Source organism: Prorops nasuta, unplaced genomic scaffold (genome assembly GCF_024137725.1).
Source record: "Prorops nasuta isolate Cenicafe-Biocafe unplaced genomic scaffold, Cenicafe_Pnas_1.2 PNAS00001, whole genome shotgun sequence".
NCBI classification, from domain to species: Eukaryota; Metazoa; Arthropoda; class Insecta; order Hymenoptera; family Bethylidae; genus Prorops; species Prorops nasuta.
The window spans coordinates 17,509,910-17,534,991 of record NW_027116798.1 but is presented as its reverse complement, the minus strand read 5'-3'; the positions used below and the strand labels follow the sequence as shown (position 1 = coordinate 17,534,991).

The 25,082-nt window shown below is 31.4% G+C and overlaps 2 protein-coding genes across 2 annotated transcripts; one reads left to right on the top strand and one right to left on the bottom strand.

Annotated features, from left to right (window-relative positions):
- The first annotated feature begins 5,376 nt into the window (after positions 1-5,376).
- On the top strand, positions 5,377-6,657 carry LOC136773480 (tyrosine recombinase XerC-like). The gene is made up of 3 exons (XM_066727196.1): positions 5,377-5,784; positions 5,890-6,188; positions 6,264-6,657. The coding sequence occupies exons 1-3, from the start codon at positions 5,377-5,379 to the stop codon at positions 6,655-6,657; spliced, it is 1,101 nt and encodes a 366-aa protein (XP_066583293.1).
- A 9,067-nt stretch (positions 6,658-15,724) lies between these two features.
- Positions 15,725-19,972, bottom strand: LOC136773474 (piggyBac transposable element-derived protein 4-like). Its single transcript, XM_066727183.1, has 2 exons — positions 19,955-19,972; positions 15,725-17,455 (listed from the first exon to the last, which is right to left on the bottom strand). The coding sequence occupies exons 1-2, from the start codon at positions 19,970-19,972 to the stop codon at positions 15,725-15,727; spliced, it is 1,749 nt and encodes a 582-aa protein (XP_066583280.1).
- Between the last annotated feature and the right edge of the window lie 5,110 nt (positions 19,973-25,082).

The window sequence follows — 25,082 nt, the reverse complement described above, 5'->3', positions numbered from 1 at the left end:
CTCGATGGAAAGTTAATTCCTTGCACGATATCAGCAACTTATCACAATAGCTATCTGCAATTTAAATAACGAGAAAAGGGGGGATTGCGGTAGCCACCTAGCGGAAATTACTGGTACTATCAATTAAATTGAACTAGTTCACCCGTGTGTGTAATTACGTAATATTAAAATACCATTAGCGCGAAAGAAGATTAAGGAAGGCAGTCACCTAGCGGTGACTACTGGACCTAGCAATTAACTCAACCTAGTTTATCTGTGTAGCAGAGTCGGAAATAGTTAGGCTACGTAAGGTAACTAACCATCGACTTCGAAGGGTGAAAAAACCTTCCCTCAACTAGGGCCCCGTAGGATAACTTAGGTCCCCGTAGGATAACTAACCAACGGTACCATAGAGTGAAAAATACCCCCTCCCTAACCAAACCCGGTCCCACTATAAGACCTTCCAACTGTGACATAGGGTGAAAAATACCCCCTCCCTAACCAAACCCGGTCCCACTATAAGACCTTCCAACTGTGACATAGGGTGAAAAATACCACCTATTTAACCAAACTCGGTCCCACTATAAGACCTTCCAACTGTGACATAGGGTGAAAAATACCCCCACCCTCCCTAACCAAACTCGATCCCACTATAAGACCCTTTCCTTCCTCATCCCCACCACTACCATACTAAGAGAGTCTTATCCCCACCCATCCCCCTTCCACACCACAAAACAGCTTCCCCCACTCCCTGTCATCGGAACCGCATAGCTCCTCTACTCATAATTTTGGTGGCTAATTTTAATGAAGATAGAAAGTTGTAGTAATAAGTAGAACTTTCATCATCTAAATTTTTCATTAACTGGTGTATATATATGATATATTGATTAAAACATAAGAGGAATAATGAAATGTGATAATGTTTCTTCATACGCAAATGCAGTTATACAATGCATTGTAAATTGTTATTCAATTAGAAGTATACTATTTCGTATAGAAGAGGACAATGCTCTAAAATCGTTTATTTTTGCTTACAGAAACTATTGATGAAACTTTAGAGAATATTGATTTTAGACAATATGCTGAAATTTAATTTGTTGGAATGCGGCAGTATGAGGCTAGTGATTTTACCACTGCTCTGTGTGATAAATTAAGTTGCTTCAATCGCGTTGTGGAACATTATCTAACAAAAATGGTTATATGTAGTACTTCATGTGGCCATACAGGTATTACCCAATCTTGTAATAATGGGCGCGTTCCGTTATTTACTGTGAGTACTAGTAATATATAGTTTGCGTGACATTAAATATAGCTTTTCAGTATTCGCAGTCAATAGCGGAACGGGGCCAATATTTTATTATTTTCGCTATCTGATGGTATGAAGAGTTTGTTAATTCCCAAAAAATTATACAAAAGTATTTCTTGGGGCATATTAGAAATAATTCAGAGCAACTTCTCTAAGTGGAAAAAACTAGAATTCTTTTTTACAGTAATTGCATGAGTTCTTTAGAACTTCAGCAAAAAATTGCTAGTATAGTTACTAACTAAGTTCTGATTGTTAAATTATATCATTATTTTATACCAAAACAGAAAATACAGAAAACGTTAAAAATTGGAATGTTCTTAAAAACTGGAACATTAAAAGTATACCTACTGAGAAATTAAAAAGTGGGGTTAAAGTTTATAAAGCAAATTGTGCGATTTCCCATGATGGCAAGGATGCTACAACTGGTCATTATACGTCTATGATACGTAAGGATAAATCATGGATATATGCGAACGATCATATCGTTCAAAAGGAAACATGGTCCAGAAATTTAAAAGGTGCGTATATCATATTCTTTGAAGAAATTTAATTCATTCAATATTACGTTATTCTTATCTCTAACGGCTGCTTTTATAAATGTTGAAAGTTGTTATTATGGGTAAAAACATCTTACTCATAATAACATGTTCAATAATATTAGCACCACGTCTGCGTTTAAAACACCATTTCACTAAAAAATAGCAGTAATTATTTCGCATTCGGCTGCAATTTTCCCATTTAGTAAATTATTTGAAAATGATATTAATTGCACAAAAAGATGCTATCATTTCAAATAGTTTTTTACTGGGTAAAGCGCCATTTAATTTAAAATCATATAACGAATTTTTTTTTCATAAAAATATTGTATTTTTTCAAAAGAAAAAAAAATATTCATTACGATTTTATAAATTGATTTCTTCGTTTTATTTACTTTTAAATGTTAAAAATATTTTCTTAAATGTTATACTTTTTATCATCTATTCTTGTAAAATAAATTTAATTATTCTTACGAAATGTTGTTATTTATATATTTTAATATATATTCCCGTTCAATAAAATTCAACAAATCGAATACACATACTATCAATATGAGTTTATTACGGTTTCTTTCATTTTCATCAAAAAATATATTCCTAAGAGGACTTCGCAAAATATTACAAAAAGTCCTGAGATCCCCCCAAAAAACACTTTCGATTAAAAAGAAGGCGGCAGGTAATTTTGCCCTTTCTCTCCAAAAATAGTAGTTCCAAGAAGAAAAATTATTACCGAGAATAAATAGCAAACAAAAATACCGGCCACATAAAGTGTTAAAATCATTTAGATTAGACAAGTAATTATAATTCGTCCCAATAAAAGTAACAACAAAGAAAGTGTAACGTTATTCTCGTCAGTGTGAGGGGCCACTCACACTACGGGTTTTCTCATTACCTTCGCCCGTCCTTATTTATCGGTATCAGTGCGTCAGTTGGTCAGTTGGGTGGCCAACAACCCTACGTTATCATTGGAATCTTTCGACTCCCTTTCTTGATGCATCTTATACGGCCCTGCGGCAATGCATTTGGACGGTAGCGGTAGCCAGGGTCGCTCAGTATGCTAAGTCGTGGAGAGAGGGGAAGGTTCCTTGCGGAAGTCCGAGCCTCGCAGACCTATCTGCTGAGGGGCATATATCTATCCCTCACCACCCATACTCAGGTGGTGGTGAGGAGTGCGGGAACATGCGGTATCTTTGCCAAGCATAGAGTTTGCCAGGAGCGGACCACCACGGAGGCAATGTTCGTGGCCCGTCCAGCCATAGCGCAAGCCTATGGGATTACGGAGGGCACCGGGACACATTCCAACGGGCTAACTACTCGCCTGCATAACCCACTATGCATTGGCCGGTATCCTGTCGTGACGTACGTGCAGGCTGGCCTATAGCACACACCTCACGTACGCGAACGGACCCATGGCTGTCTGAGTGCCGCGTCACGCGCTCACCAGCACGCACGGACACAACAGCACAGTCCCACGGTCGCGTTCCGACTGCCTGCTATAGCAGTCTGCGCACGACATTCACGAAGCCTGCTTGAAGCGCGTAACCAGCGTTCAAGCCAGACCCGATGTTCTATTTCCCCTCCTCGCGGGGACTTATAGATACGGTCATTCTTTTTAGGACTCCCCGAGGCCGCTTCTCCTTATCTCAGGTTACCTGGGTTGTTTGGCATGCCCCTGCCTTACTTCTCAGGGTAACCTGAACATCGTTTACTGGAGCGCTGGTCTTTTCATCCAGGCCTCTGCCTGTCAACGGGGTCTATCCTTGACGTTAGCTATAATCTACTCGTGAGTCTATCTCACGAGTCGGTAACGTAGGGATTAATAATATCCACTGTTCGGTAGCTTTTATGCTTTATATTCGGTATCTCGTATACGTAACGGGGAACTTCGTTATAAAAGTTATTATAGAAAATAAATCTTAAACGAAAATAGCTGCAACACAAAGGAGTAAAATCACTTATAAATTCGACAAGTAATCAAACGGTAACATAAAGCACTGAGATCGCATAATTTAGGAAACTAAAAAAAGTGATTGAATAATTAATTATTATATAATTTTTCTATACATACTACTTGCCGGGACGGGTCAAAAAGTGTATAGTAGTAGATATTTCAAAATGCAACTGTAACGAAGATTTAAATATAATTTACTCTTTTTATCCCGTCCCGGCAAGTAGTGCATATACAAAAATTATATAATAATTAATTATTCATTCATTTTTTTACTTGCTTAATTTATGCTATCTCATTGCTTTATGTACCGCTTAATTACTTGTTGAATTTATAAGTGATTTCACTCCTTTGTGTTGCCGGTATTTTTGTTTGAGATTTATTATCCATTATAACTTTCTTTGTTGTTACTTTTATTGGGAATATATATAATTATTTGTCTAATGTAAATTATCTCAATCTTTTAAGTGTCTGGTATTTTGTTTGGGATTTACTATCTGTAAACATTTTTTTGTTGATATTTTATTGGAATTACTGTTTTTGGAGATTTTTGTTTAGGGGGAAGGTGACACTTTACCATCCGTGAAAGTTATTTTATGTCTACAAGGTTGGCAGCAGTGAGAGCATGAGACATTTTATTCTAGATGTAATCTCACACATCTTTTACGTTTACACTAACACATGTATTGTCTTGTATGTGTCTTGCTTCACCTGCTGAATTAGATTAATGGAGTCCGTAAAATAGAGTTACTTCTGCTGTTTAATAATTTAATAAGAGTATTTTAAATAACGAGCTGAATTATATGAAATTTAAATACATGGAACTATAAGATCAGATAAGTTATTGCATATATAAATTAATGTAAAAGTATGAGAACAAAATTCTTTGTTAAAATTTTGGCTTTATTTTGCAGGATATTTTAACTGAATGCCAGTCCTCCTTTTGGTGTGTCAGTAAAAGTGAATCTTAAGTTAACCAGAAGAAGCTTTAAAATATATATATCCAAGTATCAGTCGAAAGATGAATATGCAGAATCTAACAAAGTAGCAGTAATATTGGTCCAATGCATATGAGTCGCAGTGCTTTGAAAAATTGCTGTGTTTCTTAAATTAATGAAAAGAGCATAATTTAATTTATGCAATGGATTACGTGAAGTGACTCTAACACATTTATTGGAATGTGTCTTAGGTTTAATATACTTTTTTATGACAAGTGCATGAAAAGTGGCTGTTTTCAGCCTAGTTTTTTGAACCGAAAGTAACTGTTTTCATGCTAGTCTTACTCGCACATGCGCAATAGCGGTTTACTTTACTTTCGTCCCTTGGGAGTTTTTAATCGAACGAAAAGTTACTTTCGACCCTAGGGCTGAAAATTAAATAGCGTATATATATTGAAAAAAAGAAGATCAATCGATTACGACATTTATTGAAATTTTTATACAGATAGTATGGCTATATTCGCTTATATACTGCCAATGCTAAAAACCTGTATTTACAGCAAAATTACATAGCAACAAAACCAAACAAAACTAATAGTTCCCATGACTACACAGCTTTGTTATTCGCGATAATTACAAGACGTTAAAATATTTTCTACATCATTAAACATGTCTGAAAATGAAGCAGCTGTACAAAATATTAATGCCATTGCCGCTAAGATAACAAAAAACTTGCTCCCAGAAAAGAGCAGCGAACGCTATAATATAGCATATAAGGAGTTTTTAAAGTGGCAGAAGTCAGAAAATATTAAAACAATATCTGAAGAGGTACTGATAGTTTATTTTAATGGACTGGCTAAAAAATTTAAATCATCTACATTGTGGTCAACGTTCTCAATGTTGAAGAGTACTCTACAAGTAAATAATGACATTAATATAAGCTCTTATCACAAGCTTATAACCTATTTAAAACGTCAATCAAAGGATTATAAATGTAAAAAGGCTATGGTTTTGTCACCACAAGATGTAGAAAAATTCTTACAAACAGCGCCTGACATTGATTATTTAGGTGCAAAGGTAATTTTATACAAATTATACACAATTAAGTGTTTAGATAAGTAAATCAATATATATAAATATATACATTAAAAAATATCAATAGCAAATGTTCTTTTTTTACAGATAATTTTAATTTTTGGTATTTGCGGAGCATGCAGGGGTATTGAACTTGTCAATATCAAAACAGATGATGTTGAAGAAAATAATAAGCTTTTCATCGTGAAAATTCCTTTGACAAAAAATTATAAACCGAGGTCATTTGTTATTGATGAAAAATTTTATGGGTTTGTAAAGAAATATATGGATTTAAAACCAAAGGATGTAAATATAAACCGATTTTTTCTGAACTACCAACATGGAAAATGTACCAAACAACCAGTTGGAAAGAATAAGATTGCAGGAATACCGAAAGAAATAGCCAGGTTAGTAATATTTCAATTCTAATTTCTTTTAAGGTTTCAAATAGTAATTTCTTAATGTACACATCATTTTTTCAGATTTCTTGGTTTAAATAATCCTGATAGTTACACAGGTCATTGCTTCAGAAGAACTTCTGCTACCTTACTTGCTGATGCAGGAGCTAATATCACTTTAATTAAGAGGCATGGTGGTTGGAGATCTGAAGGCGTAGCAGAAGGATATATCGAGGAATCAATTAACAATAAAAAAAGAATAGGACATCTATTAACTTCAGCAGTAAAAGTGCAATCGACCCAAGCTGAGAAATTAGAATCAAGCGAAGATAATACGTCAATATACCAGGTTCCATCGACTAGTTCAACGAGTTCAGTTAATAATTTAATTATAGACGAAGCTAAAATACAAAAGCAAACAACTCCATTTTCAATTGTTATTAACAATTCAACAAATTGTTCCATTACCTTTAATTAAAGTGAAATACATTAAAATTTTTATTCTAAGCCTGCTATGTTTCTTTTATGGGGGGCTCCGCCCCCCCTACCCCCCGCAAGGGGCTTCGCCCCCTTGACCCCCACAAGGGGCTTCGCCCCCTTGACCCCTACGAGGGGCTTCGCCCCCTTGACCCCCCTTTCTTGTTTTCATCTGTTTATACTACTTAACTTGATAATGACCTATTATGAATATTCGGACTGTTTGCTAAAAACAGCAACTTTTCCTACACTTGTCATAAAAAATATCGTGTGTTACTCGGGCCAGAAATTGACGATTGCACTCGTGTGATGGCAGCCCTCGCTTCGCTCGTGCTGCCAACTTCAGACTCGTTTGCAATCGTCAACTTTCGGCCCTTGTAACACAATGTACTATTACATGCTATTATTATACATTTGGTATTTACATGTAATGCATGATTGCTGACTATTACTTGCATATATAATTAAGTAGATCTTTGAATTTCAAATGATTAAAAAATGTGAGATTTTAAAAATACCTTTTAAAATCTGTTCTTACAAATTTTAGTGAATTTAATTTGAGATTCATCGACCCACTCAATGGTGTATGTTAAAGACATTCAATAAACTATATAAAAATTACTTTGCAGATTCAAAAAACTAACAGATGTATTAAAACTATGAATTTTTAGTTTTATAACACCATATTAAATATCCTGTATAAGCTGCGTTTTAAATAATTGAAATGTTCGTGCAGAAGGTATAAAATGATACATAATTTTTATTTATTTAACTTCTATTATTTTCTAACAATAAATTGGATCTCTCCATCATTAACCAGGTACATATTTTTTATCATTATTAGTTTTTTTATTAATTCATCTGTATTATGTTTACCGATAGCAATTGCTGGAATATTGGTGTTTTCATTAATTTATACTTCCTCTCTTCTTTTGCCCATATTTATTAAAGAATACCTCATACTCAAATTTTCTTGTTTTCTTAATTCTTGTATGGTAGTAAAATTTTCTAGCAAAGTTAATATTTGCAAATATTTGTCTTCATTCTCATTAATTTTCTCTATATTGCTGTATAATTTTTTGACTTCATTATTGAAAGCAATGGTTTTCTGTTTCTTCTCTCATGGCCTGTAGATATTATTTTCTATTTGAAGAATTTCAATTTTGCTCTCTTCTATTAACATCTTTACGAAGCCTATATAAGAATTATTAATGTTAATAGGTAACAAAGTGGATTTAAATTAAATTAATTAAAATAGAAATTCTATTCTTAGAAGGATGAGAAAATGAGTACGAAAAGAGTGGCATAGATTTGTAAATGTAACAAATTATTAAGTTATTGTAAGATGTCATCTCATTGATTAATTGTTCTATTTTTTGAAGAATCTTCCACAGAGTTGAAAAATGAAACGATTACATTTTATTATTAATCAAATTTTTACAATTGAAGAAATGTGTTTACTTTTGCTGTTATTATTTTAGGTAGACTATATACAAATACCAATAGAAGGAAGTGTTCATTGACATTTTAACCTGAATTACGGCGAAGCATCGTTAGTTTTGAAATACACATTCTAATGTGAGGTTTCCTTAATCATTAATATCATATTAATTACAATTTAAAGGTATAAAAGGAGCATTTTTAAGACTATTTAAACTTTAGAAATCGTAGGAAATATTGTACTCACTGATGAAGGAATTGATGTGTTGTCTTTTCTTTAAATTTGCATTTAATTTTTTATTGTAAGACTCGGAAAAGTTGTTTGTTCTATTTTTCAAATTATAAACTGAAAATTTTTGAAGCTCAATATCTTTCATCCAAAAATTTTCATAGTGTTTTAAATACTTGTCAAAAAACTCTCTGTGCGAAACAGCGTCCCAAGTCGGCTCCGAACCTGTGGTCAGACGGGAAGGTTTTTTGTTCTTGGAATAAAATTGTCAAAACACAGTTTAACGGGGAAAAGGAGATTTATTCAATAAATAGTATTGTACAAAACTTACAAAAATATATACAAAAGAAACGCTATACTTAATTATAGACTTCCTAGGGAATTTGTTGTCGTCAAATTCTAGGGAATTTCGCGGTAGGCGAAGATTCCCAAGAACCCTAGAGACTAAAACTCCCCAGAAAGGAACGCGAACTTAAAACTCCGGGACTGTACAATTTTCCCTGGGGTACTCCCCAGTAAAATCCCCAGCCTCGGGAGGAAGTGGAAGTGGAGAATTGGTTTTAGCGAAGGGGAAGTCCCCTTACCCCTCAGTCTCCTTCTCCAAGAGCTCTAGTGGCTCCTAGCCACCCCAACCCTTAGGGTGAGTCTACCCCTCCCACTACCCGACTCTTTCGCGAGCCCTGGATTTAGGTTCGGAACACTGGGTCCAAGGTAGTCCTCGGAGGCAGTGTGGAGGGGAAGGAGAGGGTTTAATTCTTCTCGGGAAGTCCCCGGAGAAATTTCCCTTAGGAGGGAGGAGATTGCCGCAGAGGGGAAGTCTCCTCTTGGTAGGCGGTGGGTGGTTAGTGATACTTACCAAAGTGATTCACCAGAAGAGTTCGCTGGTGGAGGCGCTCGTTGGATGGCCGTGGAGGCGCTGCCGTAGAGGCGTCAAAAGTTGCCGATGAGGCGTCAAAATGCTGCGGTTGCTGCGGCTAAACAGCTGTCGAGCCAGTTTGGGGTGCGATGGGTCCTTATCAAGGACCCATCTAAGTAATTGCGCGACACTAATCTTGCCAGCGAGAGAGCTGCTGCGGGCGCTGGCCACCTAGTGACCAAGTGCGCAAGTAGTGTCGCTGTCGCGGCCGCGACGCGCCAGGGCCAGAAGACGTGCAAGCGCGCCGCGGAGAGATAAGGATAGCTAGAGCGGCTAGACGCTGTCGGTCTAGCCGTCTACTGTCAGCGCAAGAGAGAAAGGGAGATATAGCAGAAATGTGGAATCTACTTCTCAGCATTTCTACTCCTCCCGATCTCGAACACTCTCCAAATTTGGATTTTGTATTTTCTGTTAATATTTTAAATACTTCATTGATATAGGAAAGTGGCAGTAATGCTAGGAGCGTTAATTTTTTAATAATTACAAACCTTTCTGGGTAAAGCCTTTTACTTTTACTTTTGCTTATTATTTTAAGGCTTTCAGCCTTCTTAAATAATGCCTTCAAATAAATAATAATGAAATACAGTATCGGATGAATACAATATATTGTACTTGATTATATATGATTTTACAATGTATATTAATGCATTAATTATTGTTATAATACTGTTGGATTGGTGATTTCATAAATATATCGTATGCTTGTCATATTGATTGAACTATTTAGATAATGTACATTTGTATAATAAAAGAAAAACTAATTTTATAAACGTCGCAAAACTTACTTGTGAATAATGAAAACAACAATGTGTAGTTTTCACACGAGGATAAGATATTTGCACAGCATTTGCCATAGCTTTTTCATAATCAAGCATCACGACTTTTGGCTTCAGCTTTATAAAATCATCTTTTAAGAAATTAAATATATGTACATAATCTAACGTTCGTTTGGTTTTCATCAGTACCCAGAAACATGGAATAGTCTGAATGAGAAAGTAATATGATTATAAATTAGCAGCCCTAGAATTATAATGGAACAGAAAATTGTAAAAGCTTTACTTTATTTGGATACTCCTTCATTGAAATTAAAATTGTAAGTAATTGCAGATTTTTGTCTTTCAAATTCGGTACTGATTTGAATGTTCCGTCAATAAACAAATTTTCTGCACTTTCCAATATACTTTGTACAAAATGATACTCATAAAATACTATATTCAAAAGATTCTCATTATCATTTCTTAATACTTTTGTATTTAACTTAATTCCTGCTTTACTCGTTTGCTCATTCGTAATAAAATCTGCTAAATGTACGAGAGATTTTTCTCTTAAAGTAATATTTGCTTTATTATTATTTTTTGTAATATAACGGTGCAGCGTTCGCCTGCAGGTGGTGAATGTGGTTTTAACTTCGATTTCTGGATTACTAATATTCAGAAAAAGTAAGAATTATTATTAAAACGAAACATGAAATACGATTTTTTCAATACACGCAAATGTATGTATTCTTACTTCAAAATTGTTGAGTTATAAATTTGTTTGGGCTTAAGTTTAGCATTACTTGATAAACATTTCATTTTTTCATCAAATAAAGCTTTATTGTTGCCTTTAATATCTGGTTCGTAATTATGATGTTTATTAGTTGGATGAAATTCGTTATTATAAAATTGGCCATAGGCTTTACAATTGAACTGTTTAGACTTTATACAATACAAAAATCTGAAATAAAAAAATATGTGAAAAAGGTTAATTGAGAAACAATATTCTTGCTTTGTAAAAATCAGTACAATTTGTCATTTGTCCTCTTTTTAATAAAATATCTGTAATTATTAAAAATCCATAACTTTCTTTCCTTTTTATTTTGGTTCATGCTTTATATGGAATTAATTCAAATGCTTTTTAACCAACTTTAATATTGTGCAAAGCGCAGTCGTATAACGTTTGTTTTGACATTATTTTAAACAAAAAATAATGTCAAAACAAACGCACCAGGGTGCGTTGCACAATATTATAAGTAAGCGATTATTTTTCAGAAATTGGTTAAAAAGCGTTTGAATTAATTCCATTTATAGCATGAACCAAAATTAAAAGTAAATAAAGCTATGGATTTTTAATCATTACAGATATTTTATTAAAAAGAGGACAAATGACAAACTGTACTGATTTTAACAAAGCAAGTATATTGTTTCTCATTAACCTTTTTCACAAATATTTTTGATTTCAGATTTTTGTATTATATAAAGTCTAAACAGTTCAATTGTTAAGATAATGGTCAATTTTGTAAATTCCTTCATCAGTGAGTACAATATTTCCTACGATTTGTAAAGTAGTAAATAGTCTTAAAAATGCTCCTTTTATACCTTTAAATTGTAATTAATATGAAATTAATGATTAAGCAAACCTCACATTAGAATGTGTATTTCAAAACTAACGATGCTTCGCCGTAATTCAGGTTAAAATGTCAATGAACACTTCCTTCCATTGGTATTTGTATATAGTCTACCTAAAATAATAACAGCAAAAGTAAACACATTTCTTCAATTGTAAAAATTTGATTAATAATAAAATGTAATCGTTTCATTTTTCAACTCTGTGGAAGATTCTTCAAAAAATAGAGAAATTAATCAGTTAGATGACATCTTACAATAACTTAATAATTTGTTACATTTACAAATCATTGCCACTATTTTCGTATTCATTTTCTATATCCTTCTAAGAATAGAATTTCTATTTTAACTCATTTCATTTCAATCCACTTTGTTACCTATTAAGATTAATAATTCTTATATAGGCTTCCTAAAGATGTTAATAGAAGAGAGCAAAATTGAAATTCATCAAATTGAAAATAATATCTACAGGCCACGAGAGAAGAAACAGAAAACCAATGCTTGCAATAATGAAGTCAAAAAATTATACAGCAATATAGAGAAAATTAATGAGAATGAAGACAAATATTTGCAAATATTAAGTTTGCTAGAAAATTTTACTACCATACAAGAATTCAGAAAACAAGAAAATTTGAGTATGAGGTATTCTTTAATAAATATGGGCAAAAGAAGAGAGGAAGTACAAATTAATGAAAACACCAATATTCCAGCAATTGCTATCGGTAAACATAATACAGATGAATTAATAAAAAAACTAATAATGATAAAAAATATATACCTGGTTAATGATGGAGAGATCCAGTTTATTGTTAGAAAATAAAGGAAGTTAAATAAATAAAAATTATGTATCATTTTATACCTTCTGCACAAACATTTCATTTATTTAAAACGCTGCTTATACAGGTTATTTAATATGGTGTTATAAAACTAAAAATTCATTGTTTTAATACATCCGTTAGTTTTTTGAATCTGCAAAGTAATTCTTATATAGTTTATTGAATGTCTTTAACATACACCATTGAGGAGTCGGCGACATTTTCCCACCCGCTTATAGTAATTTTTATAATATACAGTTGGCAACTCTGAACTCATGAATCATAAAATATCAGATTAAAACTTAAGGCGTAATATTGGCCGGAAGTTTTGGTTTTTGACAGCTTTAAAAGGTATTGTGTATTTGATATGAAGTATGATTTCAATGCACAAATATTATTTTTTGAATGAAAGTGTTAAACACAATATAAATAAAAATGAAGATAATTAAGCACGCTAGCTATAATATGCAAAAGGAAAATAATATTTCTGCTATATTTTATTTAATGTAAAGTAGTGGGGATTAACTGTCTTAAATATTTAACAAAACTTTACTAATATTAACTGAAAATAAAAAGTAATGATTTCTTTTTTAGGTTGGAGAAAAGCAACTTAATATGGAAATGGTTATAATCTGCAAGATAAGAAATACCACTGAAGCTATAGCATATATCAGATAAGTCACAAATTATTTGCCTTTATATTATCAACTTTTACACAAAGAAAATGAATAAGTGTTACTTTGTGAAAATTTTAATTCCTTCCGCAGGCTGTACAATTAACACTCATTCATCCTGCAAATGTTATCGACAAGAGTAACCTGGATGTTGGACTTCAAAGTAATGTCCCCTCGACAATTTATTGGTATACATATGATAGGAGCAATAATGTTGGTTTACTTTGTGCTGCTAGAGGAATATACAAATAAAGCGACAAATAAAACCATTGCATATATGTGAACATTTCCAGGTAAAAATACAATTTCAACTATTTAACTGTGGTTGATATTAACGTTAATCTATCTCAGAATATATTGTAATCTGATTTATATTTATGTAAAAAATACTTACTTTAAATAATTTTCCCATTTTTATATTGCAGATACTTTGAAATGTATTGTCACTGAAAATTTAAATACTATTGAAATGTTTAAAAACACCACATTTAAATCCAGAGAAAAAAAAGGTGTCGTAAAAATGTTGAAATTCTCCATTTTTTTGAACAAATTGAAAAAATAATGCAAGAAAAAAATTATGAGGAAATTACAAACTTATTTGACAACCTAGAAGAAGTGCAGCAATTAAAAAACAAAGAAAAGGAAAATATGATTCTTCAATTACAAAATATTAAATTAAAACAAATTGATAACATTATATATAAACAAAACTTAATTCCACAAATTGAAATAGATAACGATTCATACGATAACTTTGTAGATCAGTTAATATTATTAAAGAATCGATATTGGAAGATGGATGAAGATGTATTTATCTTTGAAATAATAAATAGAAATAATTAAATAAATATGTTAGTTTAATTGTTAAATAGATATTTAACTGTTTACTTGCTTATCTTTGCAATATTATTAATTTGAATGTATCTTTGATAGATTAGTAATTGAAACTATCTTTTATTGCTCTTGTAAATCAATAACCAAATAGAACTTTTTGTTACAATTCGAAAGTCCTGTTATTCTACATATATCAATAACATTGCCAGCAAAAAGAAATAATTAAGACCTACAAAGAAATTAAAATTTCTATACCCACACAAACACACAGACCTATTACATTTTCTTATTGTAAGAATTGATAATATGGATAGAAACAATTTACAATTATTTTGGACCAAATTTATATACCGAACTAAGCTTGAACTTTAGTGTTGTAATTAATTGAAATATAGACGAGTTAAGCATTATATTGAAAGTTAATTGGGATCAATCTAATAAAACCATGATAATGTTTTCTTCCACTTATAAAATTGCTATACGATACTACAACTGATGGTATCTCTGATTATGTATATTATAACTGCTTTCACATTGAAATAAAACATTTATGATCTAAATAAGAAATTATTACTCTATTTTCACCTAAAATTAATTTGTCTTATTAAAAATATTTAGATCATCTAAGGCAACCGTCTTATTAAAATAAAAAAGGGAATATATTACTGTTTAGATATCAACCACAGTTAAATAGTTGAAAATTGTATTTTTACCTGGAAATGTTTACATATATGCAATGGTTTTATTTGTCGCTTTATTTGTATATTCCTCTAGCAGCACAAAGTAAACCAACATTATTGCTCCTATCATATGTATACCAATAAATTGTCGAGGGGACATTACTTTGAAGTCCAACATCCAGGTTACTCTTGTCGATAACATTTGCAAGATGAATGAGAGTTAATTATACAGCCTGCGGAAGGAATTAAAATTTTCACAAAGTAACACTTATTCATTTTCTTTGTGTAAAAGTTGATAATATAAAGGCAAATAATTTGTAACTTATCTGATATATGCTATAGCTTCAGTGGTATTTCTTATCTTGCAGATTATAACCATTTCCATATTAAGTTGCTTTTCTCCAACCTAAAAAAGAAATCATTACTTTTTATTTTCAGTTAATATTAGTAAAGTTTTGTTAAATATTTAAGACAGTTAATCCCCACTACTTTACATTAAATAAAATATAGCAGAAATATTATTTTCATTTTGCATATTATAACTAGCGTGCTTAACCCGCCTATAGGCGCGTGCCTTTTTTTGACGCAGTTAGGCGCGTGGGGTGCTACGGACACCCCACTTACTTTTTCTTATTTAGCACAAAATTGCAACAAATTCAATTTTATTTTTCAATAAATATCATTTGTAGGATGTCCTCTTAGATATATAACATCATCAGTAAATTTAAAATAATTTATACCCATTAAACCCTGTTACTTTTAAATGACTGTTTCCTGTAGTACAAAATTGCACAATTTTCATAAAATTACAATCCTATACTGAAATAATTTTTTTTAATGATTTTAACGTTTATTATAATAAAGTTAAAGGTTTTACAAATCATATAATAGCATTTTTATTATAAAATATATAAATGGTCAAATTTTCTGAGGGCGCAAAGTAGCACAAAATAATGAATAAAAGAAAACATACTTAGAGGAACAATATTAACTTTATTTGTATTAGAGTTTCTTATTGGTTGTAAACACTTTTGTATTAAACTTTTAAAACATTAAAAAAAGAATATCTTGAATTTAAACATAAATATTAAAAATATTAATCTACTTTTTCTTGTAAATTTAACATGCAAGAATCACAAATAGTTTTCATGTGTTTTAAACACATTTTTTGCATGCATTGTGAACATTCAGTTTTTATTTTTACATCTTTGGACCTAGGACAAACTGTACAACGAGATTTGGTGTTTGGATTTGACAATACTGGAGCATCTTCTATAACTATACCTTGTGTACAAATACGTTTTGCAGAGATTCGAATATCTTTGGGTAACGTTGGCATATCAGCTCGCCTTTTTAAAGTTTTATTTATTAACGAGAAACCTAGACTGCATAAAAAATGTTTTCTTGGAGTGTTCATATTTGGATTATTGCACAAGTATATTACGTATGAATTCAATGCTGCGATATCCAAGATATGAAAGAAAACTCGCAAAGACCATCTGTTACACATTCTTGCAACAGAATATTTGCCAATCATCTCATCCACTTTATCTACGCCCCCTTTGGTTAAATTATACATGGTTATGATTTCCGGTTTTTGTTTCGGTCCACTCTCAGCATCTATATCTCCTGTTTGATGCATTGTTGACAGCGCAAGAACGTTTTTATTTGGTTTTGACGCATAGGATACAAGGGTCATTTTTTCTTTATATCCGAATTCACTGCTGTACAAATCACGTTTTCTTTTTACAAAATTCGGTGGTATTTCACGTTTGTTTGATCTTAGTGTTCCTACAATAGTTATGCCATGTTCAAGCAGTGTTTCTGCTAACGGTATGCTATTGAACCAATTATCAACAGTTAAATTGCGATGAGTGTTGTCTATTGGTTGGATTAAGCGCATAACAACGTCGTGCGGTTTATTTGAAACCCTATAAGGACCTTCAGGTTGTAGGCCAGCATATATTTCTAAATTCGACGTATACCATAAACGTGCATCAGTCAATGCAAATATCTTTATGCCATACCTAGCAGGCTTTTTTGGCATATACATACGGAATTTGCATCGTCCGCGAAACCCAACTAATTGTTCGTCAATGGTAGTATACTCACCAAGACTGTAATTATTTTGAGAATTAGCAACAAACAGCTCAAATATCTCTCTTACAGGTGCGAGTACATCTATTTCGGATCGTTCTTGTCTCGTTCTCTTATCGTCAAAACGAATGCACTGCAACAAAAACCTAAATCTTTTTTCAGACATTGTAGCACTAAATACAGCAATGCCTAATTTATTTTTATTCCATATATCTGACAAATGAAGGCTTCGAGATTTCGTTACACCTGTCAAAAGCAATAAACCAATAAAAGTTTTAATCTCTTCCAGATCTGTATTTTTAGCATCCCTTTCACGTTCATACTTCTCTCGAACGTGTGCAATATAAATATTCGTACAACAAACGATACAATTTAAAATTGTATCATTTATAAAAAGTGCAAAACATTCATCTGCGGATTTTGCTTGTTTTGCTTTACCTCTTGGTCCCGGCAAGTAGGATATAATATTGATGGCCCTTGTGCGAACATTTCGTGGTGGCACTTTTTTCAACCATCGTGTACCATCTTTTCCGTACAAATATTTACTGCTTCTTTTTATGTCCAATTGCTCTAGAGATGACGAACTCTCACCTTCAAATTCTGACTCACTATTGTGACTTGAATTCTGTACAGGATCGTCTTCGTCATTTTCACTGCAGCTGCCGTCAACTTCAACTTCTTCATCGGAGACAGAATTCAATATGTTCTGTATCCGTTCTAAATCATTAGCCTATAAAGGTCATATAATAAAAAATAACAGTAATAATAATAATAGTAAAACTGTCCTAATAAACATATTTAGTGAAATTAAATAACGTTGTATTATAGATTAGTAAAATAAATTATAAGTGTAGAAACACTTTATTATATTGAAGTGTACAATTAATCAATTAATCATAGTGTATTACTTGTATTCTGCAATAGTGTTAACTGATATGATATTGGACAAGTAAGAGATTTATTATATTGCTTTTATTATAATAATTTCATTTTACTTACCATTATGCAGAGAATTCAAAAACTTACACAAATAGGCGCGTGGGGTGCTCCTGACACCCCTGGCAGTTTTAACAGCTTTGTACACGGAACTGCTACAGCAAAATAAATCTTTATGAATGAGGTTATGTACGGAAGAAACCCCTTGAAAGGTATGGTAACGTGCGCGGTCGGTAAAAATTTTGTCGCAGAGTTATCGATCAATTTTGATGCCTGGGGTGCTCAGAACACCCCGCGCGCCTATTGGCGGGTTAATTATCTTCATTTTTATTTATATTGTGCTTAGCACTTTCACTCAAAAAATAATATTTGTGCATTGAAATATTTGAAATCATACTTCATATCAAATACACAATTGTACCTTTCAAAGCTGTCAAAAACCAAAACTTCCGGCCAATATTACGCCTTAAGTTTTAATCTGATATTTTATGATTCATGAGTTCAGAATTGCCAACTGTATATTATAAAAATTACTATAAGCGGGTGGGAAAATGTCGCCGACTCCCATTGAGTGGGTCGATGAATCTCAAATTAAATTCACTAAAATTTGTAAGAGCAGATTTTAAAAGGTATTTTTAAAATCTCACATTTTTTAATCATTTGAAATTCAAAGATCTATTTAATTATATATGCAAGTTATAATCAGCAATCATGTATTACATGTAAATACCAAATGGATAATAATAGCATGTAAAAGTATATTAAACCTGAGACACATTCCAATAAATGTGTTAGAGTCACTTCACGTAATACATTGCATAAATTAAATTATGCTCTTTACATTAATTTAAGAAACAGCAACTTTTCAAAGCACTGCGACTCATATGCATTGGACCAATATTACTGCTACTTTTTTAGATTCTGCGTATTCATCTTTCGACTGATACTTGGATATATATATTATAAAACTTCTTCTTGTTAACTTAAGATTTACTTTTACTGACACACCTAAAAGAGGAATGGCATTCAGTTAAAATATCCTGCAAAATAAAGCCAAAATTTTAAAAAAGAATTTTGTTCTCATACTTTTACATTTATTTATATATGCAATAACTTATCTGATCTAATAGTTCCATGTATTTAAATTTCATATAATTTAGCTCGTTATTTAAAATACTCTTATTAAATTATTATACTGCACATGTAACTCTATTTTACGGACTCCATTAATCCAATTCAGCAGGTGAAGCAAGACACATACAGGGCAATACATGTGTTAGTGTAAACGTAAAAGATATGTGAGATTACATCTAGAATAAAATGTCTCATGCTCTCACTGCTGCCAACTCTGTAGACAAAAAATAACTTTCACGGGTAGTAAAGTGTCACCTTCCCTGTTTAGGGTATATATTCTGCTATAATTGTATTTTTTGGGTGATTTTTATTGGGATTAAAATTTATGTGAAGAGAAAAAATTAAATTACTTGCTGTTTTTTTTACACGAAAGTGTTTTTTGTGGGGATCTCAAAGCTTTTTGTTAATATTTGACCCAAAGACATCTTAAGAATATATTTTTTATGGTAATAAAATAAAAAGGAGTGAAACTCGTAGAGAAGGAATGTGCTTTCGAGTAATAAAATTTTAGTAAATGAGATTATACATTAAAATATATAAAGGATAATATTTTTAACAATTATCTATTTCTTTATCAACAATGAAAAAGAAAAAGTACGATATCTTGGTTAATACATTAAACAATTAAAACTAAAAAACAATAAAAACTTTATATTAAATCCTGTTAAATAGTTTGGTTAAGAAAGATATAAGAATTTTCTAAACAAAAAATATTCGTTACGAAATTTCAATTGAAGCAGCGCGATATACAGTTAGAAAACAATTTGATAATGATAGAATATCATTGTGAGATTGATATCATTTTTAAATAGTCGGGTCATTAGATATACAGAGTCTTTTCCTAACAGCGGAGCATAGGAGATTCATGTTAGTTGACTATAGCACTCGGAATGATGGAATCTGAGAGGGCTGATTGGTCAATATTGCGTATTACCAACATATAATAGGCCGTTACCAATAGTTGGATACGAAAAATGAGATTAATCCGCCATTTTGGTGTGGAGAAATGTTTACATGTTGATCGTAGCAGAAAGAGATGTAAAATGGAGAAATGTCAAATGGTAAGGTTACTAAAGTAAAAATTGAATGCTTTGAATGAAAATGAAGAATATTCGTACTTTCCATTCATTATTTTCAATTTTTACTTTAGTAACCTTACCATTTGACATTTCTCCATTTTACACCTCTTTCTCCTGGGACTAGCATGTAAACATTTCTCGGTACACCCTCATTTGGCCTAAAATGGCGGCTGTTAAAAATGTATAGTAGTCTCCACTCTACAAATTTATAATCGAAGCATATGCTTCATCCACTTACTGTTAGAGTGCGCAATAATAAAGTTACTAGAATACCGGGACGCACATAAAAAGTTCATATTTTTGAAGGATATAAAATGTTTTGAAAATATAATCTCCAAAAATAACCTTACACTTGTCAATTTTTACAGATGTATAATTGGCCAAAGCCAATAGCAATTTTATCAAGCAATAGTTTCAAATATCCTTTTCGATAAGTATATTTTTAAATATCCATAGTAGTTTACTTTGAATTAAGAATAAAATATCTTTGTGTAAATTTTATTTAATCTTTACAGAATCCAATTGTATTTCTAAGCGTAACATTATATTGTTACACTGGAGAAATTTAAATTGCACAGGCATAACATGGTGAGAGTGAAGCGTTAAGCTGCCCTACCTAAAATGAAAATATCTAAAGGCTAATGCGAAGACATAACATTATGAGATACTCAGTATAATTCAATGCAGGTGAATCAGAAAGGGTAAAATTCTATTATTTATATAATAATATTCTCCTAATATTTATCTTCAGAATAGGTACATTATAACTCCTAACCCTATGTTTGCTTCATATATAAGGTCTAATGGTGTAAAAGTGCGCAAACTCAATATTGAAACATATACAACATTTTATTAACAATTTTAAAGATGAAAGAGCACATTCATGTCAGTATAAACCTTCGATCATAATAATTAATTTAGGAATGACCTTAAGTTGGAATATTTAATCTATGTACTCTTAAGCACACTGCACAGTTTTACATCAACTTATCCTTTTATATCACTAATTTCTTCATAGATTATTGTAAGCATGGTATGAATTTTTGAGCATGTATAGGTTAATCTACGCAAAAGTATCACACCTAATTACTGGCAGAAGCTCATAGCTGTCCTAATAGTTTTTATAAACACTCCTCTCTACTTGTAACCATGTGAGTATAATTAATGGTTGAGCAATAAATTCTATGCCATATTTGGGGAATACTTACAGCTTCAATTCTAAATTATTTTCCTTTCTACCACTGGATTTGTGTATGCCATTACTTAGAATTAAAAGAACAACATACGCTCTATTTATTTACTAAATGTACTTTATTTATCTGTCTGTTGCAGATTTACTACGTTGCTTATGTGGTTATAGACTACAGAAATAATGCAAAGACAATGTTGATAGACTTCGAGTTAGAAACCGTATTCAAATATATTTCATCCAGATATTTTTCAAGCATGTGCAACTTTTTGGCTATAATTAAGAAAAGCTATTTATTGTTTAAACTCTTTTTATTTTAACAATGTTTTCTGCAGTGAAAACTTCAGATCTCATTAGATGGAATCAGCAACATTATAAAGCTTAAATCACGAATTAATTTAATATAAAATATTAATATTCAGTTTGAATAATTGACAATAAAAAATTCTTTCTCTTTTCTTATAGATGCGTAATTTGTGTATATAAACCTTATGTTTTCTGAAAATAAAGTATATACAAAATTAACTAGCAGGGTTACTAGAATATGTAGTGTAGGATTTGATGAAGAAGGGATGAAAATCGGGTTTGTTAGCAGCAGAAATGGTTTCAATATTTGATGGGAGACTGAGAGATCAAGGGAGAGATGGAATGATATGAAGAAAGGTAAAAAAGTTATATGAATGAAGGGGATGAAAGCGTTGATTAAAGTGGCTTAGATTTCAGGTGAGTGAGATGATTGAGTGAAGGAAGAGGAAAGAGAGAGACAGGAAAGGAAACTTAAAGAAAGATATTGAAGAAATCGAAATAGGAAGAGAAGGGGAGAGACAAAAAGTATACCAAAATCTATATTAATAGAACATAAGTGGTTTATGATATAAAAATGGTAAGCAATATACCGAAGGAGTAAATGAAGAATCAATGAGAAGAGTGTCTGATTATAGTAAAAGTAATATTATAAAATCAATATTGATGATAGTTTGGCCGCAGTTTGTTATTATATACCCCAAGGGTTTAGACATTAAACTCTTTATAACGTAGAAGTATTTAATTCTGCATACCTTTATTCTTGTTTAAAATTTTTTTCATTTTTTTCATTTTTTTCATAAAATTTGTGTGTTTAAATACAGAGAGCGCAATATAGTTTTTCAATAACGTGCTTTCTGAAAATATAAGTCTATATTCTTTACAGAATTCATTATAATCATTAAATGGCGGTGGGACTCTCTTGCCATTCACTAAAATATTGCTGTGACTCAAATGCTCTTCATAATATAAAGAGAGAATGTCTTTTAGTTTAGCTGTAACAAAAATTTCCAATTACCACACTTTCTAAACAATAAAATTATAATATACTATGTATATTATAATATTAGATTAATTTTTCTTATGCTTACTAATAAATGTGTGCATATTAGGACGAGAACCCATGATTTCCTTAAGAAACTTATGGTACCTCTCAATGCAATTATTAGTTCTAGTTTTTTGATTATGCACAGATAGAATATTAGCATCAACTTTTTTTATCCACTGTCGTTTCACATAATTTAAGAGCGGTTTTAACTCATCAAATATTTCCTTCTCACTTTGAATATCGCAGTATATACAATCTAATGCATGATTTATTAAATGGGGTGGCAGTAATGGTATATTATAAAGTTTGCGCATGACCATTAAAATTTTAAGTTTCTTATTTATTTCCATATTTATCATATTATGAAAAACATTTCTTTTTTTCGCATTTTTTCTTATACTCTGCTAAAAAAAAGGTATATAAAGTATTAATTTGAAACATATACAGGATGTGGCAGAATATACTAATAATATTGTTTTAAATTATTACCGCTGCTTGAGACAGAAAAAAGCATCTGACAAAAGGTTTATGTCCTGAAAGAGTATATATCCTGTTACTATTTGTTTATCTTGAAACTTCATTTAAAGATGTTTAATTCTAGTTGATCTCGAAAGCTTCTCGAAATATTATATTAATTTATTATTCCATCCAGTTGTTTGCCAGATTATATTTTAACTTAAAAGTACTGTATGTAGGTGAACCATTATACGTGTAGTATTTTCAAAAGCTCTTGAGATAAAAAAAAATAACAAAGTACCTGACGAGCGCTTCAAATTATTTTCTGAAGTCAATTGAATATTACCAAATTGACTACTCTTTAAGGCCATAAAAAATTTTTCTTATGCTTTTTTTCTTAGACCGCGAGAAAGGCCTAAAAAATCGTGATGACCACTATATTGTATATTCTGTATAATTATCTATATGCTATTACATAATTTTATAAATCAATTATAAAGTATTAAAAAACTTACGTAAACAAAATGAAAATAGCATCCTTGTAAATGTGTATTCGTAAAATGAAAAGAAATTGCATTTTGTAAACCTTTTTCAAAATCTGTGATGATTTTTTATGGGTTCAATTGTGGCACAATTTTCAATTTTATAAATTCAAAAATCTTATTGTATGTATTTTGTGTCTTCCTACTTGCTAAAATCCATATAAATGGAATTGCCTGCAATAAAAATTATTTAAATGATTTGCTTTTGTAGAATCTCTAATTCTTAAATCTTTTTATAATAATTTACAGCATAACCTTTTTACTTTTGTTCTATATTTAAACTTTAAATTATTGAAAATTGGAAAATAAAGAACGCGCTTAATGAAAACAGATTATAATTTACTTTTCCATTATAGTCAGCCATAATCGTAATAAGTTGCCTACAATTCTTAATTTTAGGCCTCGTTTCAAAAGTTCCATCGATGTAACAAGTTTCTGTATTTTTTAGTTTACGCGTCAATTTTTTATCATGGAAAATCACAAAGTTAACCATGTTATCTTCGAATTGATAACAATGTATTTTATGCAGTTCATTTATTATATTAAATTTTAACAATTTTTTCCACTTCCTAGAGGATATAACATTTTGTAATCCATTTAACGACTTCAGTGTCCAAGACTTATCGCCGGATTTCCACTTTTGGAGTGACTTTTCTATTTGTTTAAATGGGCATATTCGTGCGATTCCAGGCTGCCTGCAGAAAATGTATGCCTTTGTTAAATATACTATAGGCTGAAGGCAGAGAACCGTCCATAAGCTTTTAGGGATACCGTAAGCGTTGCCGCAGTTTAAGGCAGTGAAATCTGTAAGGTAACGCCGATAACAACCTCAGTCTCACTAGAGAACGCATTACGTTATGGATTTCTCTACTAAAAACAACGATTACGGTTACGGTATCCCTAAGAGTCTACAAACGGTTCTCTGCCTTTAGCCGTAATTTAACTTACAGAGTAATGTTAGCCATGTGAGATTGATTGACAATCTTTGGATGGATTAGATAGCTTATATAGAATATCCTATTTTAATTGAACTACCCAAATGTCACCTAATCTAATTGTCCCATAAAATAATGTTAAACAATAGTTGTTTTGATTTCGAGGGTGACACAAGATGATGGCATTGCGTTCACTTGGAAAGATCATTGCACGGCAGTATTCATGTTGCTTTCAGTTTTTCAAATAGAGCGGTTTTAGTATTATTACATTATTCTGTAGCTAATCTCGAGAAATTTTCAAATTACTTTTTTAATTTTTGCATTTCATCCAGTGGTTTATGAGACACTGAATTAAAACTGCAAATATAATTGTAAGTTTAACTGAAGTAATGGTCGTAAAGGCTACCCCAAAGACGTATAATCACTCATCTACGTATAGATTTAAATTTAAATATCTCGCAAAAGACTAAATGAAATGCAAAAATGAAAACAAAGTTTTGGATAGCTTTTAAGGCCTGCTATAAGAATGAGTAAAAATTTATGTGGCCTTTCAATTAAAAAACTTAATGTGATCTTAACATAGCCATTCATATGAATTTTCCATGTCAACTTTACGCTTGCTTCGCTATTATTTGTCCCATTTTAAGCAAAACAATTATTGTTTAACATATATTGAAACAATAATCATTTTTGGAAATGATCGAGAAAACAAATTAAAACGGGGCACCCTGCATA